This window comes from Culicoides brevitarsis, chromosome 2 (assembly GCF_036172545.1).
Source record: "Culicoides brevitarsis isolate CSIRO-B50_1 chromosome 2, AGI_CSIRO_Cbre_v1, whole genome shotgun sequence".
NCBI classification, from domain to species: domain Eukaryota; kingdom Metazoa; phylum Arthropoda; class Insecta; order Diptera; family Ceratopogonidae; genus Culicoides; species Culicoides brevitarsis.
Genome location: NC_087086.1, coordinates 6,292,378 through 6,311,139, shown reverse-complemented (window position 1 = coordinate 6,311,139; position 18,762 = coordinate 6,292,378). Strand labels below are relative to the sequence as shown.

General features: G+C 30.5%; 3 protein-coding genes across 3 annotated transcripts; 1 reads left to right on the top strand and 2 right to left on the bottom strand.

Annotated features, from left to right (window-relative positions):
• Positions 1-7,530: 7,530 nt before the first annotated feature.
• LOC134830578 (hamartin) lies at positions 7,531-12,258 on the top strand. The gene is made up of 3 exons (XM_063844112.1): positions 7,531-7,638; positions 7,696-9,451; positions 10,669-12,258. The coding sequence occupies exons 2-3, from the start codon at positions 7,743-7,745 to the stop codon at positions 12,191-12,193; spliced, it is 3,234 nt and encodes a 1,077-aa protein (XP_063700182.1). The 5' UTR covers positions 7,531-7,638; positions 7,696-7,742; the 3' UTR covers positions 12,194-12,258.
• On the bottom strand, positions 12,258-13,457 carry LOC134830579 (mitochondrial ribosome-associated GTPase 2). Its single transcript, XM_063844113.1, has one exon. It carries the CDS (start codon positions 13,438-13,440, stop codon positions 12,292-12,294), a length of 1,149 nt encoding a protein of 382 aa, XP_063700183.1. The 5' UTR covers positions 13,441-13,457; the 3' UTR covers positions 12,258-12,291.
• Positions 13,458-16,449: 2,992 nt separating this feature from the next.
• On the bottom strand, positions 16,450-17,857 carry LOC134829681 (ubiquitin-like FUBI-ribosomal protein eS30 fusion protein). The gene is made up of 3 exons (XM_063842894.1): positions 17,795-17,857; positions 17,495-17,583; positions 16,450-16,772 (listed from the first exon to the last, which is right to left on the bottom strand). Exons 2-3 carry the CDS (start codon positions 17,567-17,569, stop codon positions 16,452-16,454), a joined length of 396 nt encoding a protein of 131 aa, XP_063698964.1. The 5' UTR covers positions 17,570-17,583; positions 17,795-17,857; the 3' UTR covers positions 16,450-16,451.
• Positions 17,858-18,762: the final 905 nt, after the last annotated feature.

Here is an 18,762-nt window from a genome sequence, read left to right as displayed (position 1 = left end):
GATTTTTTTGCACAGTGACATAAAAAATTTCGATGCCGTTGACGATTACGAAGATTTGGATGATATTTTGACAGTTTTGATGAAACTCGTTAATGGAGATGCTGAATCTGTGCAATTGGCTGTTGAAATAACAAAAGTTTTTCTGGACAAGAAAATTTATGAGCGAGATTTTGAAATATTGTTAGGCTCTCGTATGCCAAATATCGATGAAGCACCAATTGTAGTCACAGATGATGAATTTAAACGTTTATTTCAGTTTGTCTACCACTTACTCGACAATACTATTTTCATCATTTTCGCATTAAAATGGTGTAATTTTTGTGTGCAACATCGAAAGTATTTTCAAACATGCATTTTTTTGGTCGAATTATTTTCGTTATTTACTGCCATCGCCGAGTTTAATGGGAAAAAGCTCCTGTCTTTAGAGAAATTTTGTCAACGGGTAATCATAAAAACAACTTTAAGAGCAACAAAGGTCAATGTAAAGGAAACCATGGACCGTATTTGGTCTTTGACGCTTCCCGTAAGAGTTAAGTGCAGCATGCTTAATATCCGTGATGCCAGTTGGATGAATGAATTACGAGAAAATTAACTTTTAAGCTTTTTTTAACACAAGAATCGATTTTTTTTTAAATTAATTTATTTTTTGATCCTTTTTTTGTCATGAAAATTAAATAAAATATACGTAATTTATCTTTTTTAATCATTTTCTAACTCAAAACTGCCAAAAAATTGAAAATGAAAAAATTTTTTTCCTTTGACATAGTTTTGTTTTAAAAACTAAATCAAGAGCAAAACTGTGTCAAAAACTGTGTCAAAGCTATTTTAGTCAAATCTTGCTCCAAATGGATAGAAATTTGTCAGAGGGCTCTAATTTATCATTTTTAATCATTTTCTAACTCAAAACTGCCAAAAAATTGAAACTGAAAAAAAAATTTTCTTTGACACAGTTTTGTTTTAAAAACTAAATCAAGAGCAAAAAAACTGTGTCAAAGCTATTTTTGTCAAATCTTGCTCCAAATGGATAAAAATTTGTCAAAGGGCTCTAATTTATCATTTTTAATCATTTTCTAACTCAAAACTGCCAAAAAATTGAAACTGAAAAAAAAAATTTTTCTTTGACACAGTTTTGTTTTAAAAACTAAATCAAGAGCAAAAAAACTGTGTCAAAGCTATTTTAGTCAAATCTTGCTCCAAATGGATAGAAATTTGTCAGAGGGCTCTAATTTATCATTTTTAATCATTTTCTAACTCAAAACTGCCAAAAAATTGAAACTGAAAAAAAATTTTTTCTTTGACACAGTTTTGTTTTAAAAACTAAATCAAGAGCAAAAAAACTGTGTCAAAAACTGTGTCAAAGCTATTTTAGTCAAATCTTGCTCCAAATGGATAGAAATTTGTCAGAGGGCTCTAATTTATCATTTTTAATCATTTTCTAACTCAAAACTGCCAAAAAATTGAAACTGAAAAAAAAATTTTTCTTTGACACAGTTTTGTTTTAAAAACTAAATCAAGAGCAAAAAAACTGTGTCAAAAACTGTGTCAAAGCTATTTTATTCAAATCTTGCTCCAAATGGATAGAAATTTGTCAGAGGGCTCTAATTTATCATTTTTAATCATTTTCTAACTCAAAACTGCCAAAAAATTGAAACTGAAAAAAAAATTTTTCTTTGACACAGTTTTGTTTTAAAAACTAAATCAAGAGCAAAAAAAACTGTGTCAAAAACTGTGTCAAAGCTATTTTAGTCAAATCTTGCTCCAAATGGATAGAAATTTGTCAGAGGGCTCTAATTTATCATTTTTAATCATTTTCTAACTCAAAACTGCCAAAAAATTGAAACTGAAAAAAAAATTTTTCTTTGACACAGTTTTGTTTTAAAAACTAAATCAAGAGCAAAAAAACTGTGTCAAAGCTATTTTAGTCAAATCTTGCTCCAAATGGATAGAAATTTGTCAGAGGGCTCTAATTTATCATTTTTAATCATTTTCTAACTCAAAACTGCCAAAAAATTGAAACTGAAAAAAAAATTTTTCTTTGACACAGTTTTGTTTTAAAAAATTAATTAAATGCAAAAAAACTGTGTCAAAAACTGTGTCAAAGCTATTTTAGTCAAATCTTGCTCCAAATGGATAGAAATTTGTCAGAGGGCTCTAATTTATCATTTTTAATCATTTTCTAACTCAAAACTGCCAAAAAATTGAAACTGAAAAAAAAATTTTTCTTTGACACAGTTTTGTCAAATGCAAAAAAACTGTGTCAGGGCTCTAATTTATCATTTTTAATCATTTTCTAACTCAAAACTGCCAAAAAATTGAAACTGAAAAAAAAATTTTTCTTTGACACAGTTTTGTTTTAAAAACTAAATCAAGAGCAAAAAAACTGTGTCAAAGCTATTTTTGTCAAATCTTGCTCCAAATGGATAAAAATTTGTCAAAGGGCTCTAATTTATCATTTTTAATCATTTTACAACTCAAAACTGCCAAAAAATTGAAAATGAAAAAAAATTTTTTCTTTGACACAGTTTTGTTTTAAAAACTAAATCAAGAGCAAAAAAACTGTGTCAAAAACTGTGTCAAAGCTATTTTTGTCAAATCTTGCTCCAAATGGATAAAAATTTGTCAAAGGGCTCTAATTTATCATTTTTAATCATTTTCTAACTCAAAACTGCCAAAAAATTGAAACTGAAAAAAAAAATTTTTCTTTGACACAGTTTTGTTTTAAAAACTAAATCAAGAGCAAAGAAACTGTGTCAAAAACTGTGTCAAAGCTATTTTAGTCAAATCTTGCTCCAAATGGATAGAAATTTGTCAGAGGGCTCTAATTTATCATTTTTAATCATTTTCTAACTCAAAACTGCCAAAAAATTGAAACTGAAAAAAAATTTTTTCTTTGACACAGTTTTGTTTTAAAAACTAAATCAAGAGCAAAAAAACTGTGTCAAAAACTGTGTCAAAGCTATTTTATTCAAATCTTGCGTCAAAATTTATCATTTTTAATCATTTTCTAACTCAAAACTGCCAAAAAATTGAAACTTTTTTCTTTGACACAGTTTTGTTTTAAAAACTAAATCAAGAGCAAAAAACTGTGTCAAAGCAATTTTTGTCAAATCTTGCTCCAAATGGATAGAAATTTGTCAGAGGGCTCTAATTTATCATTTTTAATCATTTTCTAACTCAAAACTGCCAAAAAATTGAAACTGAAAAAAAAATTTTTCTTTGACACAGTTTTGTTTTAAAAACTAAATCATGAGAAAAACTGTGTCAAAAACTGTGTCAAAGCTATTTTAGTCAAATCTTGCTCCAAATGGATAGAAATTTGTCAGAGGGCTCTAATTTATCATTTTTAATCATTTTCTAACTCAAAACTGCCAAAAAATTGAAACTGAAAAAAAAATTTTTCTTTGACACAGTTTTGTTTTAAAAACTAAATCAAGAGCAAAAAAACTGTGTCAAAGCTATTTTAGTCAAATCTTGCTCCAAATGGATAGAAATTTGTCAGAGGGCTCTAATTTATCATTTTTAATCATTTTCTAACTCAAAACTGCCAAAAAATTGAAACTGAAAAAAAAATTTTTCTTTGACACAGTTTTGTTTTAAAAACTAAATCAAGAGCAAAAAAACTGTGTCAAAAACTGTGTCAAAGCTATTTTAGTCAAATCTTGCTCCAAATGGATAGAAATTTGTCAGAGGGCTCTAATTTATCATTTTTAATCATTTTATAACTCAAAACTGCCAAAAAATTGAAACTGAAAAAAAAATTTTTCTTTGACATAGTTTTGTTTTTAATGATAAATCGTACTTTTTTTTATTTCATCAAAAATCGATCAGATATCAATGGAAATGAACTTTAGAATGAATATTTATTAACTTTTAGCTTTGAAACCCATCAAAAGTTGGTTGAAAATTGACTTGAGAAAAAAGTACGATTTTTGCTCCTCATTGGTATAAAAAAATTCAGATGTCTTGTCAAAGGGCTCTAATTTATCATTTTTAATCATTTTACAACTCAAAACTGCCAAAAAATTGAAAATGAAAAAAATTTTTCCTTAAACATAGTTTTATTATATGATAAAATCGTACTTTTTTTATTTCATCAAAAATCGATCAGATATCAATGGAAATGAACTTTAGAATGAATATTTATTAACTTTTAGCTTTGAAACCCATCAAAAGTTGGTTGAAAATTGACTTGAGAAAAAAAGTACGATTTTTGCTCCTCATATGATAAAATCGTACTTTTTTTTATTTCATCAAAAATCGATCAGATATCAATGGAAATGAACTTTAGAATGAATATTTATTAACTTTTAGCTTTGAAACCCATCAAAAGTTGGTTGAAAATTGACTTGAGAAAAAAAGTACGATTTTTGCTCCTCATATGATAAAATCGTACTTTTTTTTATTTCATCAAAAATCGATCAGATATCAATGGAAATCAACTTTAGAATGAATATTTATTAACTTTTAGCTTTGAAACCCATCAAAAGTTGGTTGAAAATTGACTTGAGAAAAAAAGTACGATTTTTGCTCCTCATATGATAAAATCATACTTTTTTTTATTTCGTCAAAAATCGATCAGATATCAATGGAAATCAACTTTAGAATGAATATTTATTAACTTTTAGCTTTGAAACCCATCAAAAGTTGGTTGAAAATTGACTTGAGAAAAAAAGTACGATTTTTGCTCCTCATATGATAAAATCGTACTTTTTTTTATTTCATCAAAAATCGATCAGATATCAATGGAAATGAACTTTAGAATGAATATTTATTAACTTTTAGCTTTGAAACCCATCAAAAGTTGGTTGAAAATTGACTTGAGAAAAAAAGTACGATTTTTGCTCCTCATATGATAAAATCGTACTTTTTTTTATTTCGTCAAAAATCGATCAGATATCAATGAAAATCAACTTTAGAATGAATATTTATTAACTTTTAGCTTTGAAACCCATCAAAAGTTGGTTGAAAATTGACTTGAAAAAAAAGTACGATTTTTGCTCCTCATATGATAAAATCGTACTTTTTTTTATTTCATGAATATTTTATGAATATTTATTAACTTTTAGCTTTGAAACCCATCAAAAGTTGGTTGAAAATTGACTTGAGAAAAAAAGTACGATTTTTGCTCCTCATATGATAAAATCGTACTTTTTTTTATTTCGTCAAAAATCGATCAGATATCAATGAAAATCAACTTTAGAATGAATATTTATTAACTTTTAGCTTTGAAACCCATCAAAAGTTGGTTGAAAATTGACTTGAGAAAAAAAGTACGATTTTTGCTCCTCATATGATAAAATCGTACTTTTTTTTATTTCATCAAAAATCGATCAGATATCAATGGAAATGAACTTTAGAATGAATATTTATTAACTTTTAGCTTTGAAACCCATCAAAAGTTGGTTGAAAATTGACTTGAGAAAAAAAGTACGATTTTTGCTCCTCATATGATAAAATCGTACTTTTTTTTTATTTCATCAAAAATCGATCAGATATCAATGGAAATGAACTTTAGAATGAATATTTATTAACTTTTAGCTTTGAAACCCATCAAAAGTTGGTTGAAAATTGACTTGAGAAAAAAAGTACGATTTTTGCTCCTCATATGATAAAATCGTACTTTTTTTTATTTCATCAAAAATCGATCAGATATCAATGGAAATCAACTTTAGAATGAATATTTATTAACTTTTAGCTTTGAAACCCATCAAAAGTTGGTTGAAAATTGACTTGAGAAAAAAAGTACGATTTTTGCTCCTCATATGATAAAATCGTACTTTTTTTTATTTCATCAAAAATCGATCAGATATCAATGGAAATGAACTTTAGAATGAATATTTATTAACTTTTAGCTTTGAAACCCATCAAAAGTTGGTTGAAAATTGACTTGAGAAAAAAAGTACGATTTTTGCTCCTCATATGATAAAATCGTACTTTTTTTTATTTCATCAAAAATCGATCAGATATCAATGGAAATGAACTTTAGAATGAATATTTATTAACTTTTAGCTTTGAAACCCATCAAAAGTTGGTTGAAAATTGACTTGAGAAAAAAAGTACGATTTTTGCTCCTCATATGATAAAATCGTACTTTTTTTTATTTCGTCAAAAATCGATCAGATATCAATGGAAATGAACTTTAGAATGAATATTTATTAACTTTTAGCTTTGAAACCCATCAAAAGTTGGTTGAAAATTGACTTGAGAAAAAAAGTACGATTTTTGCTCCTCATATGATAAAATCGTACTTTTTTTTATTTCGTCAAAAATCGATCAGATATCAATGGAAATGAACTTTAGAATGAATATTTATTAACTTTTAGCTTTGAAACCCATCAAAAGTTGGTTGAAAATTGACTTGAGAAAAAAAGTACGATTTTTGCTCCTCATATGATAAAATCGTACTTTTTTTTATTTCGTCAAAAATCGATCAGATATCAATGGAAATGAACTTTAGAATGAATATTTATTAACTTTTAGCTTTGAAACCCATCAAAAGTTGGTTGAAAATTGACTTGAGAAAAAAAGTACGATTTTTGCTCCTCATATGATAAAATCGTACTTTTTTTTATTTCATCAAAAATCGATCAGATATCAATGGAAATGAACTTTAGAATGAATATTTATTAACTTTTAGCTTTGAAACCCATCAAAAGTTGGTTGAAAATTGACTTGAGAAAAAAAGTACGATTTTTGCTCCTCATATGATAAAATCGTACTTTTTTTTTATTTCATCAAAAATCGATCAGATATCAATGGAAATGAACTTTAGAATGAATATTTATTAACTTTTAGCTTTGAAACCCATCAAAAGTTGGTTGAAAATTGACTTGAGAAAAAAAGTACGATTTTTGCTCCTCATATGATAAAATCGTACTTTTTTTTATTTCATCAAAAATCGATCAGATATCAATGAAAATCAACTTTAGAATGAATATTTATTAACTTTTAGCTTTGAAACCCATCAAAAGTTGGTTGAAAATTGACTTGAGAAAAAAAGTACGATTTTTGCTCCTCATATGATAAAATCGTACTTTTTTTTATTTCATCAAAAATCGATCAGATATCAATGGAAATGAACTTTAGAATGAATATTTATTAACTTTTAGCTTTGAAACCCATCAAAAGTTGGTTGAAAATTGACTTGAGAAAAAAAAAGTACGATTTTTGCTCCTCATATGATAAAATCGTACTTTTTTTTTATTTCGTCAAAAATCGATCAGATATCAATGAAAATCAACTTTAGAATGAATATTTATTAACTTTTAGCTTTGAAACCCATCAAAAGTTGGTTGAAAATTGACTTGAGAAAAAAAGTACGATTTTGGCTCCTCATATGATAAAATCGTACAATGAAAAAAAATATTTTGGAAAAATTACAATATTTTAATTTAATTTAATTTCAATTTTTAAAATTTTTAAAACACTCAAAGACTAAAAAATTGAAATTTAATAAAAATCAACGGCGATGAGAATTAAAGTTGAATATTTGTTGTTGGTCTCCGTTCCTCGTGACATCCATATGGGAAAATTTGCAACTTAAACCAAAACAATAGAAAATTGATGTTGCTTAAAAGGGGTCTTTCCGTCTCTGGGATCGCTAAAAACTAGCAAAATAGTGCAAAAATAACACGACAAGTACGTCCCGCATCAAATTTCACTCGAATTTAAACTAAAATTTTAATTTTTCCGCAGAAATTGCTCGTAGTAGAATTTTCCCTGCGTAGACGACGACGACGAAGATGGAATCGGTGACACAGCTCTTCGAGGATCTCGACAACACCAACAACCAGCAAAATATCGAGGAATCCAAACGGAAACTCGTCGAAGTGTTCAACATGACGAAAGATTCGTGGCTCGTGCACGGCTTCATCGACTACTACAGTCACACAATGTCGGAACGGGTGCTCGATGTCTTGGCAAAAGTGAGTCAACCGCATGACAAATTCATCTTTGATCGGTTGTGCGAGTTGATGCGCGAAAAAGATACGCGTGGCGTGTCGAATAACAAACAAATGGCACTGAATGTCTTCGGGTATTTGGTGCGAGCGAACCCAACGTGGCTGTACAAAGTGACGAATCACGGTTTGCTGCGCGAAATTTTGAAGTTGCTGAAGAACGATAATGACGTCGTGATTTACATGTCAGCGCTGTGGTCAATTATTGCCCTGTTACCGATTGTGCCATCGTCCGTAGCTCAATATTTGCACGATTTATTCGACGTTTTTGGGCATTTGGCAGCGTGGAAAGACTCGCAAGTGTTGAACGAAGTCGAACATTTGAATTTGCAGATCGGATTGATTTTTCTCTTTACGCGTCTTTATGGGATGTATCCGTGCAACTTTATGGATTACATTAAAACGCACTATATCGCCAACAAGGACAAGCAATCCATCTACCAACACACGATTAAAGGGCTTATTGACACAGTTAAACTTCATCCGTTGATCATGACGGCGACAAAAGAGACTGAAATTAGTCCCGCACGTTGGAAAAAGATGGAGCCGCATGACGTTGTCTTCGAATGTGCTCGTCTCTCGTTGGAATATAACGAAAGACCGCAAGATTTCGTCAATGATTGCACGACACGACATCTCACGCCTGTCCCATTGCTACTTTCAGACTCTTCGGGCGCCACAATTCGCGTAAGTGACCTCATGTTACCCAATAACAAGGCTCTGGCATCTATCCAAAACGACAAATTCGAAAGTATTTGGAGTCCGAGTAACGTGGTTCATGCAACGCCTCCTCCAACGGGCGCTTTATCGTCTCACACATCGACACCGACACCAAATTTGCACAATTTTGGCATGCAACCGCCCAATTCGCAGCAACAACAACACTCGGATAGCTCGTCGCCGCCCGAAGCTGCCGTTGAAGCGACACCCGAAACGACCCCCATGAAGGATAATGTCAAAAATGTGCATTCGTTACCGACAAATTCGACAATTGCGCGGGCGATTTGGAACACGTCGCAACCGTCGTCGCCCTTGAAGAAGGATTCGTCGCCGTTTCGCTTTTCCGCGGCGGAAATTCAAGACCAAAATACGGGAACGAATCAGCGGTTGATGAAACTCATGGATGACAGAAGCATCGCGGTGAATCATTTGAAGCAGAGTAAAATGGTTGTTTCGCCGCCCACAGTTGGAAATGCCGATGAAGACAAGGAAGATCAGGAAGTTCGGGTGATTAATAGCAGACCAATGGATGTCCCGGTGAAGCCAGTTGCGGATGACATGATGGCGAATTTTGAGAATGAGGGATCGTCGCCTTGTAGCGTGGGCGGTTTGCATATTCCGTTTTCGCGGTCGGTGTATGAGCTGAAAAATAAAGTGAATCGATTGAGATTGGTCAGTAATTGCATTGAAGATGCGAGTTTTAGTGCAGGAACGAGTCCCGATGCGCATGGAAATATTATGGTGACGCGCGGGAATAAACAAACGAGAATTAGGTAAGAATTTAATTTGTTGAAAAATTACAGATTTCAAAAAAAAATTTTTAATTTTTTTTTAAATTATATTTTGAGTAATTGAGTAACATAATTTTATTTAATTTTTTATTAAAATTATTTTTTACGAATTTTTTATTTTTGATTTTGTTTTAATCAAACTTTTTTGAAATTTTTGAAAGAAAAATTTATTTTTTAATTTTGAAAGTTAAGAGAATTTTTAAAAAAAATATTATATTCCGAATTTTAAATTTTATTCAGAATATAATTTTATTAGAATTTTAAAAGATTCAAAAGTTAAAGTTTTTCCGAAATAAAATATAAATTAATTTAAGTTGAAGTTGAAATTTTTTCAAAATGAAAATAATAAATTTGACAATTTTTTGATAAAAATTAAAATTTTCAAGTTATTTTTTGATTAATTTTTTAATTTGAATAATTTTTTTTTTTTGAAAAGTAAATTTTAATTTTTTTTTTTATTTTTGAAAAAATTTAATAATAAAAAAAAAAATTTAAATTAAAAAAAAAATAATTTCGAAAATTTCTTTTCAAAAAAAAAAATTGAAATTTTTTAAAAGTTGAAATTTTTTTTCAAATATTTTAAAATTAGTTTTAAAATTAAGGTTTTTTAACTTTTTTGAATATTTAAATGTTTTTGAAAGAAAAATTATTTTTTTAAATTAAATTTTGTTATTAAAATTTTATGTTAATTTTTTTTAAATTTTCTATTTTAGATTTTTTTATTAATTTTTTCAATTGTTAGATAATTTTTTTTTAATATTTAAAATTTAAATTTTTTACAAAAATTTTAGGTTTAAGTGAACTTGTAAAAATTGAATTCAAATTAAGAATTTCAATACTTCAACTATATTTGAAAGTAAAATTTTTATGAAAATTTTGAAAAAATCTTAATCTTAAAAAATTTTTTGATTAATTTTTGTAAAATTTGATTAAAATTTATCATTTTTAGACTTTCACAAGAATCAAAAACTAAAAATTTTTTCGAAAAAAATTATTTTTTTCAATTTAAGAAATTTAAAATTTTATTTTTTAGAATACTTTTGGTTTAAAATCATATAAAAAAAATTATAAAAATATTCAAATTTTCTCGAAAATTAAAATTTAAGCAAAAACTTTAAAATTTATAAAATATTTATCATGAAAATAAGTTTTTGTAAATTTTTTAATAATTTTTTTTTTTCTCAATTTTCTCTTTTCAGACGTTTCAATTCGTGTCCTCGGATGTCTTTAAATGCCGCAGATTCAACCCCCATCTACGATTTGCGTCGCGAATCAAAATCTTCGAGCAACAAACGCAACGACAAACCCCCAAGTCAGCATTCGAAGAAGCTCTTGCAGCAAATTCGTGACGATCTTCTCACAAAAAGCAGCGGCGCCTTCGGTCGAACTGATGCCTCCGTGCAAACCGTAAAAACTGTCTTCGATCAACCGTACGACGGTCTCATGTCGGCAACGATAAACGAGGAAAAAGAAATAAAATCGCGCAATTCGTTGCCTTCCATCGACGCAAAAATCAAAAGTTTAAAATCGCCGTACGAGCTGCTCGACAAAGTCATCGAAATCGCAGGAACGCGCAACATTGGAGGCTCAGGTGCCGTAAAAACCGTCGACGAATACAAAGAAAGTCTGAATCTGATCCATTTGCAGCTGCAATACGAAAAGCATCGTCGCGAAGTGCACGCCGACCGAAATCGTCGATTGCTCGGCATGACACGTAAAATCCATCAGTACGAACAAAGTCACCAATCGCTAACGGAACAAAATAAGATCCTCATGAACGACTTGCAGCTCGTGAATGATCAGCTAACGAAGTTGCGGTACACGTTCAATTTGCGCGAACAGGAGATGCTGAAAGAGACTGAAGTGTTCCGGAACAAGTATCACGTGGAAAATGAGGAAAATCAAAAGTTGCGTGCCCTCGTCGAGCAACTGCGTGCGGAAAATGCCGAATATTCGCGCGAAAAGAAAGAAACGCATTTGGAACTGGAAAAAGCACGCGGCGAACTGTTCGACGTGAAAAACGAATTGCGACAAATGATGATCCAAGCAGAACTCGTAAATCGCTACAAAGACGAACTGAATCACCTGCAATCCGAAGTTATCATGATGGGCGAAGTGCAGCTCAAGTGCAAAGAGAAATTCTCGAGTATCGGGCTTCTCGACGCAAAAGACTACAAAATTTCGTTGCTGCAAGAGAGTTACATGGAGGAAATTAGCAACCTCAAAGCTGCTCTCGAGTCGAAAAAATCCAGCTTGGAAACGGCTTTACTGAAAGTCACCGATCTGGAGAACCAATTGACACGTCGTGACGTCATCTCGGCCGATCTGAAGCGCGATTTGAAACGCACGAAAGAAGAATACGAGGAAAAAATCAACGCCCTCGAGAAAAAATACACGGCACAAAAGGCGATCATGCTCCGCAAAGACGAACACATTTTGGAATTATACAAAAACAGATCGCCCGTCAATATGACAGCTTTATCGCCGGATTCTGAGCGCGGAGGTGTCAGCGAAATCACCGCAGGCTCATTGGATCATGCCTCATCGCCTCTGTCGCTCTCCCAAACATCAAGTGACGGCTTATCCGCGAGTTTCAGCAAGTCCGTTACCGAAATCCGCAATTTACAGGCCTTGGTGCAACAAAGTACGAGCACTGTAGCAACAGAAATCACGGGAAAATCGCATCCCGCTGACATACCAACCACTTCTAACCAACTCAAGTAACGCGATGACACATTTTAACCCAGTTTTCTGTTGAAATTTATGAAAAAAAAGAGAAATATTCTTAAATACACTTGAAAAAACTAATTTTTAATGAAATTTCAGCTCGAATTCGAGTCACTTGCTTGTAATTCGCGATCGTTATCGTACAATCGACGAATTTCCGCTAATAATTCTGTCACATTGATGCCTTGTTTGGCGGAAATGCAGATTACAGGAGCATCTACGTGACTTTTTAGTGCTTCGATATTGTCTTTGGCTTCGGGCAAGTCAATTTTATTTGCAACTATCAGTCTTGATCTCGTCAATAGCTCGGGACTGAACTTTTTGAGCTCTTCCAATAGTGTTTCGTAGCATTTCCAAGGCTCCTCGATTGAAGCATCGACGATGAACAGCAAAGCAGCGCATCTTTCGACATGTTTCAAAAATTGGATCCCAAGTCCTTTATTTTCCGCCGATCCGGGAATCAATCCAGGCAGGTCAGCAATCGCTATTTGTTCGTAATCGTCATATTGGACCATGCCGACGTGCGGTTTGAGCGTTGTAAAGGGGTACGAAGCTACTTTTGGCTTTGCTCGTGTAATCGCATTCAACAAAGTACTTTTTCCCGCATTCGGAAATCCAATTAGACCAATTTCAGCCATTGTTTTAATCTCCAGCTTGTACGTGATGTCTTCTCCCTGAGCTCCGTGTTCGGCAATTTGCGGGGCTTGTGTCGTCGCTGATGCGAAATATGTGTTTCCTTTGCCGCCGGCGCCTCCGCGAGCAGCTATGAACATGCTTCCGTCTTCATCCAAGTCCCCGACGACTTTTCCAAGGTCATTTCGAATCACAGTGCCAAGCGGGACTTTGACATTCAAGTGTTGCGCATTTTTGCCCGAACAATTTTTGTTCATGCCTTTTTCGCCGTCCGCAGCTTGCAAAACGGGCGGAATGTGATGCAAATCACGAATATCTGTGGTTGCTTCGAAAATCACGTGACCTCCGTTTCCGCCATCTGCTCCATCGGGTCCTGCGAATTCCTTGCGATAAACGCTGAGGAACGAAATGCATCCGTCGCCTCCCTTGCCGGCAATGCAACGAACTCTTTTTTGGTCCACGAAGTATTGGGAGGTTTGTCGTTTGGATTTGGCTTTTGTGCTTCGCAGTGCGCGCGGAGTTTCATCGCAAAATTGACGAATTTCAAGGGATTTTGGCGTGACAAGAGATTTTCTCATAAAATTTCGAGAAATTAAACGAAGACTGAACATCGTGGAAATTTTTTGAATTTTGTTTTGATTGAATTAACAAGAAATGGGATTTGAGGCTGTTACAATAATCAAAAATGTTCTAATTTATTTCTTTTTTTTTGAAAAATTTAAAAAAGCCTCTAAAAATTTTGAAATTTTGTCGAAATGTCGAATAAATTTGTCGAATAAATTAAATTAAGGCGAATAAATTTAATATATCCATTTTTTTGTCTCCCCCCCTCAGATTTTGTCGAATTGGAGAAATAAAAATTAAATTAAAAAATAAAATATTTTTTTAATTGAATTTTTTTGTACTACTTTTACGAAATTTAAAAAAATTATAAAATTTAGCTTTGGAAAAATAACATTATTTAGCGTTGGGCATTTTTAAAAAAAATAGTGAAGTAGAAATTATATTTTTGATCCAAAATGGTGAAAATTTATTTTTTAATCAAATTTTGATAAAATTTAAAAAATATTGTTTAAAAATTTTTTAAAATTTTTCTCGATTTTTTTTTAAAATAAAAAAATAATTTTCATTTGTAGCTTTTAATATGAATTTTTAAAAATTGAAAAATCCACATTTGCGAATATTTTTTTTTTGATTGTAAACTTTTTATTTTAAAGTTCAGAAAGAAAAAAAAAATATTTTTGAACTTTTTGAATGAATTTAAACATAAAAAAATGTTGTTTTTTAAAAAATTGTACGAAATATTTAATTTTTTTTGTTAGATTTTTCTTCCAATTTCCTTTTAAAAATTCTCAAAAATTAGTTTTTAAAAATTTAAATAATAAATTTTCTGAATTAATTTAAAAATAAAATTTTTAAAAAATTAAAATTAAAAATTATAAAAAATTAATTTTCAAAAATTTTTAAATTTTTTTACAAATTTTTTGAAAATGATCAAAAAATTTCAAAATTTAAATTTAAAAAAAATCAAAATTTTCAAATAGAAATAATTAAAATCGTGAATTTTGAAGTCATTTTCAGAAAATTTAAGCAAACTGAAAAAATTTGTTTTGTCTGAAAAATTGCTTTCCATTCACGAAGCATGATTTTAAAATAAATTCTGAGGGCATTTTTTTCCTCATGCTGAATTAAAATCGTGATAAATTTTGCAAGTTCAATTTTTGAGTTTTTTATTTGAAAATCCTGAAAATTTCATGAAAATTCAATAAAAAAATAAAATTATTTTCTCATTTTAAATAAATTTTTCATTTGAAACATTCAGAATTAAAAATACAACTTTTGTTAAATTAAAAATATTAAAAAAAATAAAAATATTATTAAAATTAAAAAAAATTAATAAATTAAATTAAAAAAATAAAATTAAATAAATAAAATCAAAAAAATTAAATTAAAAATATTAAATAAAATTAAAAGTTAAAAAAAATAAAAAAAAAATAAAAAAAAATTTCACACAAATTGGATTTGTAATTTGAATAATACTCCGTTATCGATTCAGGAGTTTTAATAAAGATTTTTAAATATCTTCCTCATGCTGAATTAAAATCGTGAAAAATTTTGCAAGTCAATTTTTGAGCAATTTTAAGCTTGAAACTGAATAAAAAGTCATTCTGAAGATGATTTCCATTCATATTTTCTCAATTTTCGAACAAATAAAATTTTTCACGATTCTTCAATTTATTATTTCTCAAAAAAAAAAAAAATAGGATTATATTGGAAACATTTTTGATATTTGTATCGGCCTAACTTTAATATTTGTAAACAAAAAAATCCATTGAAACCGAAATTTCTCAAATTTCCCAATGATTTTCGAAAAATGGTAAATCCTCACATCTGTAACTTCCCGGATTGTCGTCAAGAATTCACAAATAAGCAATCTCTCGATCTGCATTACAAAAAATCTCACAGCAAATTAGTGTTAGAGTGCGCGGAATGCATCGCCGCCGTTGCAGATCTCCTCAACCAAAGACATCATCAGGAACATTTACCGAAAAAACGCTCGTCTGTCGTTGTTCTTGTCGAAAAAAATGACAAAAATGACCTTGTAGAGCCAATTCCTGTGCCTTCAGCTACTAACGAAGTCACCGTTGTCGATACTGAGGACGCGCTCGTCGAAAAAGTCGTCGCTCGTGAATTCAGTCGCGAGAATTTCGAAGAACTCCAACTTTATCTGTCAACATATTACCCGGAAACGGAAGAGCGAGCGCTGAAATTGATCGAAAAAGTCGAAATTGGAAGTCTGAAGGAGGCACGATCAGCACAATATTACCTGCGATACGACTACGGAGTGATTTTTAAGCGAGTAGCGCAAAAAGTAATTTGTCCCGTTTGTGCGAAATTCTTTAAAAAGTCACATTTGGATGAGCACATAAGAACGCACGAGCCAAAGAAGGAAACGCGAGGCAGGAAAAGGAAGACGAGAAATCCTGAGCCTTCGACATCCATCGAACAAAGGACAGATTGCATCATTTTGAGGATTTCGCCGACGCCGCATGGGGAATTGCATCATGTCGAAGAGGATTTGATCGATTTTAGTACTGAGGAAGAAGTTTTAGAGGAAATTAAGATTATTGAAGGCTGAATTTTTAATCAAAATTTTAATAAAATATTTTTTTATAAGAAAATTGTGAGAAAAATTTGAAAAAAAATGTTTTTTTTACGAATTTTTAATTTTTTTAACGAAACTTTATAATTTCAATCTAAAAAAATTTAAATTTATGTCTCAAAATTAATCAAAAAATTCAATTTTAAGATAAAACTCGAAAATTTTATAAAAAATTTGAAAAAACAAAATTAAAAATTTTTTAAAAATCAAAAAATTTAGTATTAAAAAAGAAGCTAGATGATAAATTTCGAGGAAAATTTGTCAAAAAATCATGAAAAAATAACTTGAATTCGTAATTTTATAAAAATTTCCTCTAAAAATTAAAATTTTTGTCACTTTTTCATTAATTTCGTTCCTCGAAGCCCTTTTTCACTTTCGCGCGTCATTCAAAAAATCCAAATTTAGATGTTTCAATTAATTGTATTTCATTTTTATCTCATCGGAAACGGAACTCGCAACTTATGAAGAGTTGGCATTTGGTCCGCGACGACGACCGAAAGATTGAACAACGTTGGCGAAACGTCTGTTGAATTGGATACGTCTCTTAGCACGACCTGTCTTCTTCTTTTTCTTCTCTTGCTTCTCAACTTTGGGCGTTTGTCCCTTGACCTTGCCAGCACGTGCCAACGATCCGTGAACTTTACCTCCGAGCAATGGAATATTGAAGTCGAGCTCGACGTTGCTCAAGGATGAGACGACATTGTCAACGGACAAAACGGCGCCTTCGCATGACAAAGTAAAGTCTTCGGCATCAATACCTTCAAGGATTGACAATTTGTGCTAAAAAAAAGAAGAAAAATAGGAAATTAGAGATTTTTTTATAGAAATTTGTTGTGAAAAATCTCTCACAACAGTCGAATGTTTGATTTGTTTGATGAATTACTTCATTTAAATCGAAATAAGTCACAGAATAAATCGTAATTTTAAAATTTTTTACTCTAGCAGCCTAAACGGAGGATCAAAAGTCACTAAATCTAACGTTTTGATCTGACTAGAACTGCAAATTTAATTTTTAGCATTTAATTTCAACTGAGGCGGCTTGAGTTTTGACGTTAAAGTTCAAAATTTTCACAAAAATTTTCTTTTTTTGCCTATTGAAGCAAAAAAATGTTTGATTTTTTGATGAATTTTTTCATAAAAATGGAAAAAAGTCACAGAATTAATCGTAAATTGATAATATTTTGCTTTAGCAGCCTAAACGGAGGATCAAAAGTCACTTTTTCAAACATTTTAATCTGACTAGAACTGCAAATCGCATCAAAACTCACAGCCAAGGCGTCAAAAATGCAAATTTTTTTCACAATTATTTCCTTTTTGGTCAAATGTACGGGTCTTCCTAATATCGTAATCAGATTCCTCCACAAAAGAGGCCAATTACGACTCAAACAGAACCGATTCACTCTGGCAGAGATTTGGAAAGGGATGATATAGATTTAATTTTTATATTCCCTTGCTAGAATTCTGCGGTAAAAGCTTTGCACTTTTCGTTGCCGGTTACTTACTTTGATTTCTCCAATAGTTTCCGTTGGTTGGACTTCCAACACATGATTGTTTTGACCACGAATATGGAGTTGCATCTTGACAGATTTGCCTAAAATTGAAAAAAATCAATTACAATGGGGTCCATGATGTTTTCCGCACAAATATTTTGACGTGAATTTTCGTGTTTAATGCAAGTTTTTGTGAGATTCTAACACAATATAAAGTTGAAGCGCGATGGAAAAGTCATTTTAACACGAAAATTGACGAGTTTTGAACGATTTTTTGTGGATTATTTTGCGAAAATACGAGAAACTCCATACCTTCTACTCAAAAAGCTGGCTAAAAAGAAAGAAACGTGGAGAAGTGACGTTTATGACGTTTGAGCAGTGAGGTGTGTTCGGAAAATAATTTGAGGTTGAGTTGGTTTGACATTGGGGTGTGTTCGAAAATTATTTAAAGTTTAATATGATCAATTCGAGATCTAAAAATTTTATTTCGAGAGCTGAAAAGTTCATTTTGATAGCTGCAATTTTTTTTTAATGATAAAAAATTCATTCGAGATCTAAAAATTTTAGAATCGAAATTTTTTTTTTAAATCTAAAAATTTTTTTTTTAAATGTTCATTTCGAGAGCTTAAACTTAACATTGAAAACTTAAAATCTTCATTTCAAAAACTAAAAATTTATTTAGCCTGTAAAGTTCATTTCAAGATATAAATTTTTTTTTCGCAAGCGAAAAATTTTCATTTTGAGGCTCAAAATTTTATTTAGAGAAGTAACAAGTTCATTTTGAAAAATAAAAAATTCATTTCAAATTCTAAAAATTCATTCGGAGATCTAAGAGTTCATTTCGAGATCTAAAAAAAAATTCGAGATGAATTAAAATGAATTATTTCAAAATTTGAAAAATCATTTCTAAATTTTAAAATTCAGTTCAGCATCTAAATTTTTTTCGAAGCTAAAAATTCATTTCAAGGTCTAAAAAATTTAATTTTTAAACAAAATATTTTATTTTTCATTTTTTTAAATGTTCATTTTGAGAGCCAAAAATTTATTGATGATCTAAGAGTTCATTTTGGGATTCCAAAATGTTCATTTCGAGACCTGAAAATTCATTTTGAAAACTGAAATTTTTTTTTTATAATAAATTTTTAGTTATTTCGACAGATAACAAAAAAATAATTTTGAGATTTAAAATGTTCATTTGGAGAGCAAAAAATATTATTTTAAAACTAAAAGCTTTTTTTTCGAGATAATTTAAAAAATGATTTCGAGTCGAGAGCTAAAAA

Bases quoted from the DNA above. Each gene is read 5' to 3' on its own strand.
- LOC134829681 (XM_063842894.1), bottom strand. From the start codon at position 17,569: ATGCAACTCCATATTCGTGGTCAAAACAATCATGTGTTGGAAGTCCAA. The intron at 16,773-17,494 runs GTAAGTAACCGG...TCTTTTTTTTAG, and splicing joins AAACTATTGGAGAAATCAAA to CACAAATTGTCAATCCTTGA.
- LOC134830579 (XM_063844113.1), bottom strand. From the start codon at position 13,440: ATGTTCAGTCTTCGTTTAATTTCTCGAAATTTTATGAGAAAATCTCTT.
- LOC134830578 (XM_063844112.1), top strand. From the start codon at position 7,743: ATGGAATCGGTGACACAGCTCTTCGAGGATCTCGACAACACCAACAAC. The intron at 9,452-10,668 runs GTAAGAATTTAA...TTCTCTTTTCAG, and splicing joins AATAAACAAACGAGAATTAG to ACGTTTCAATTCGTGTCCTC.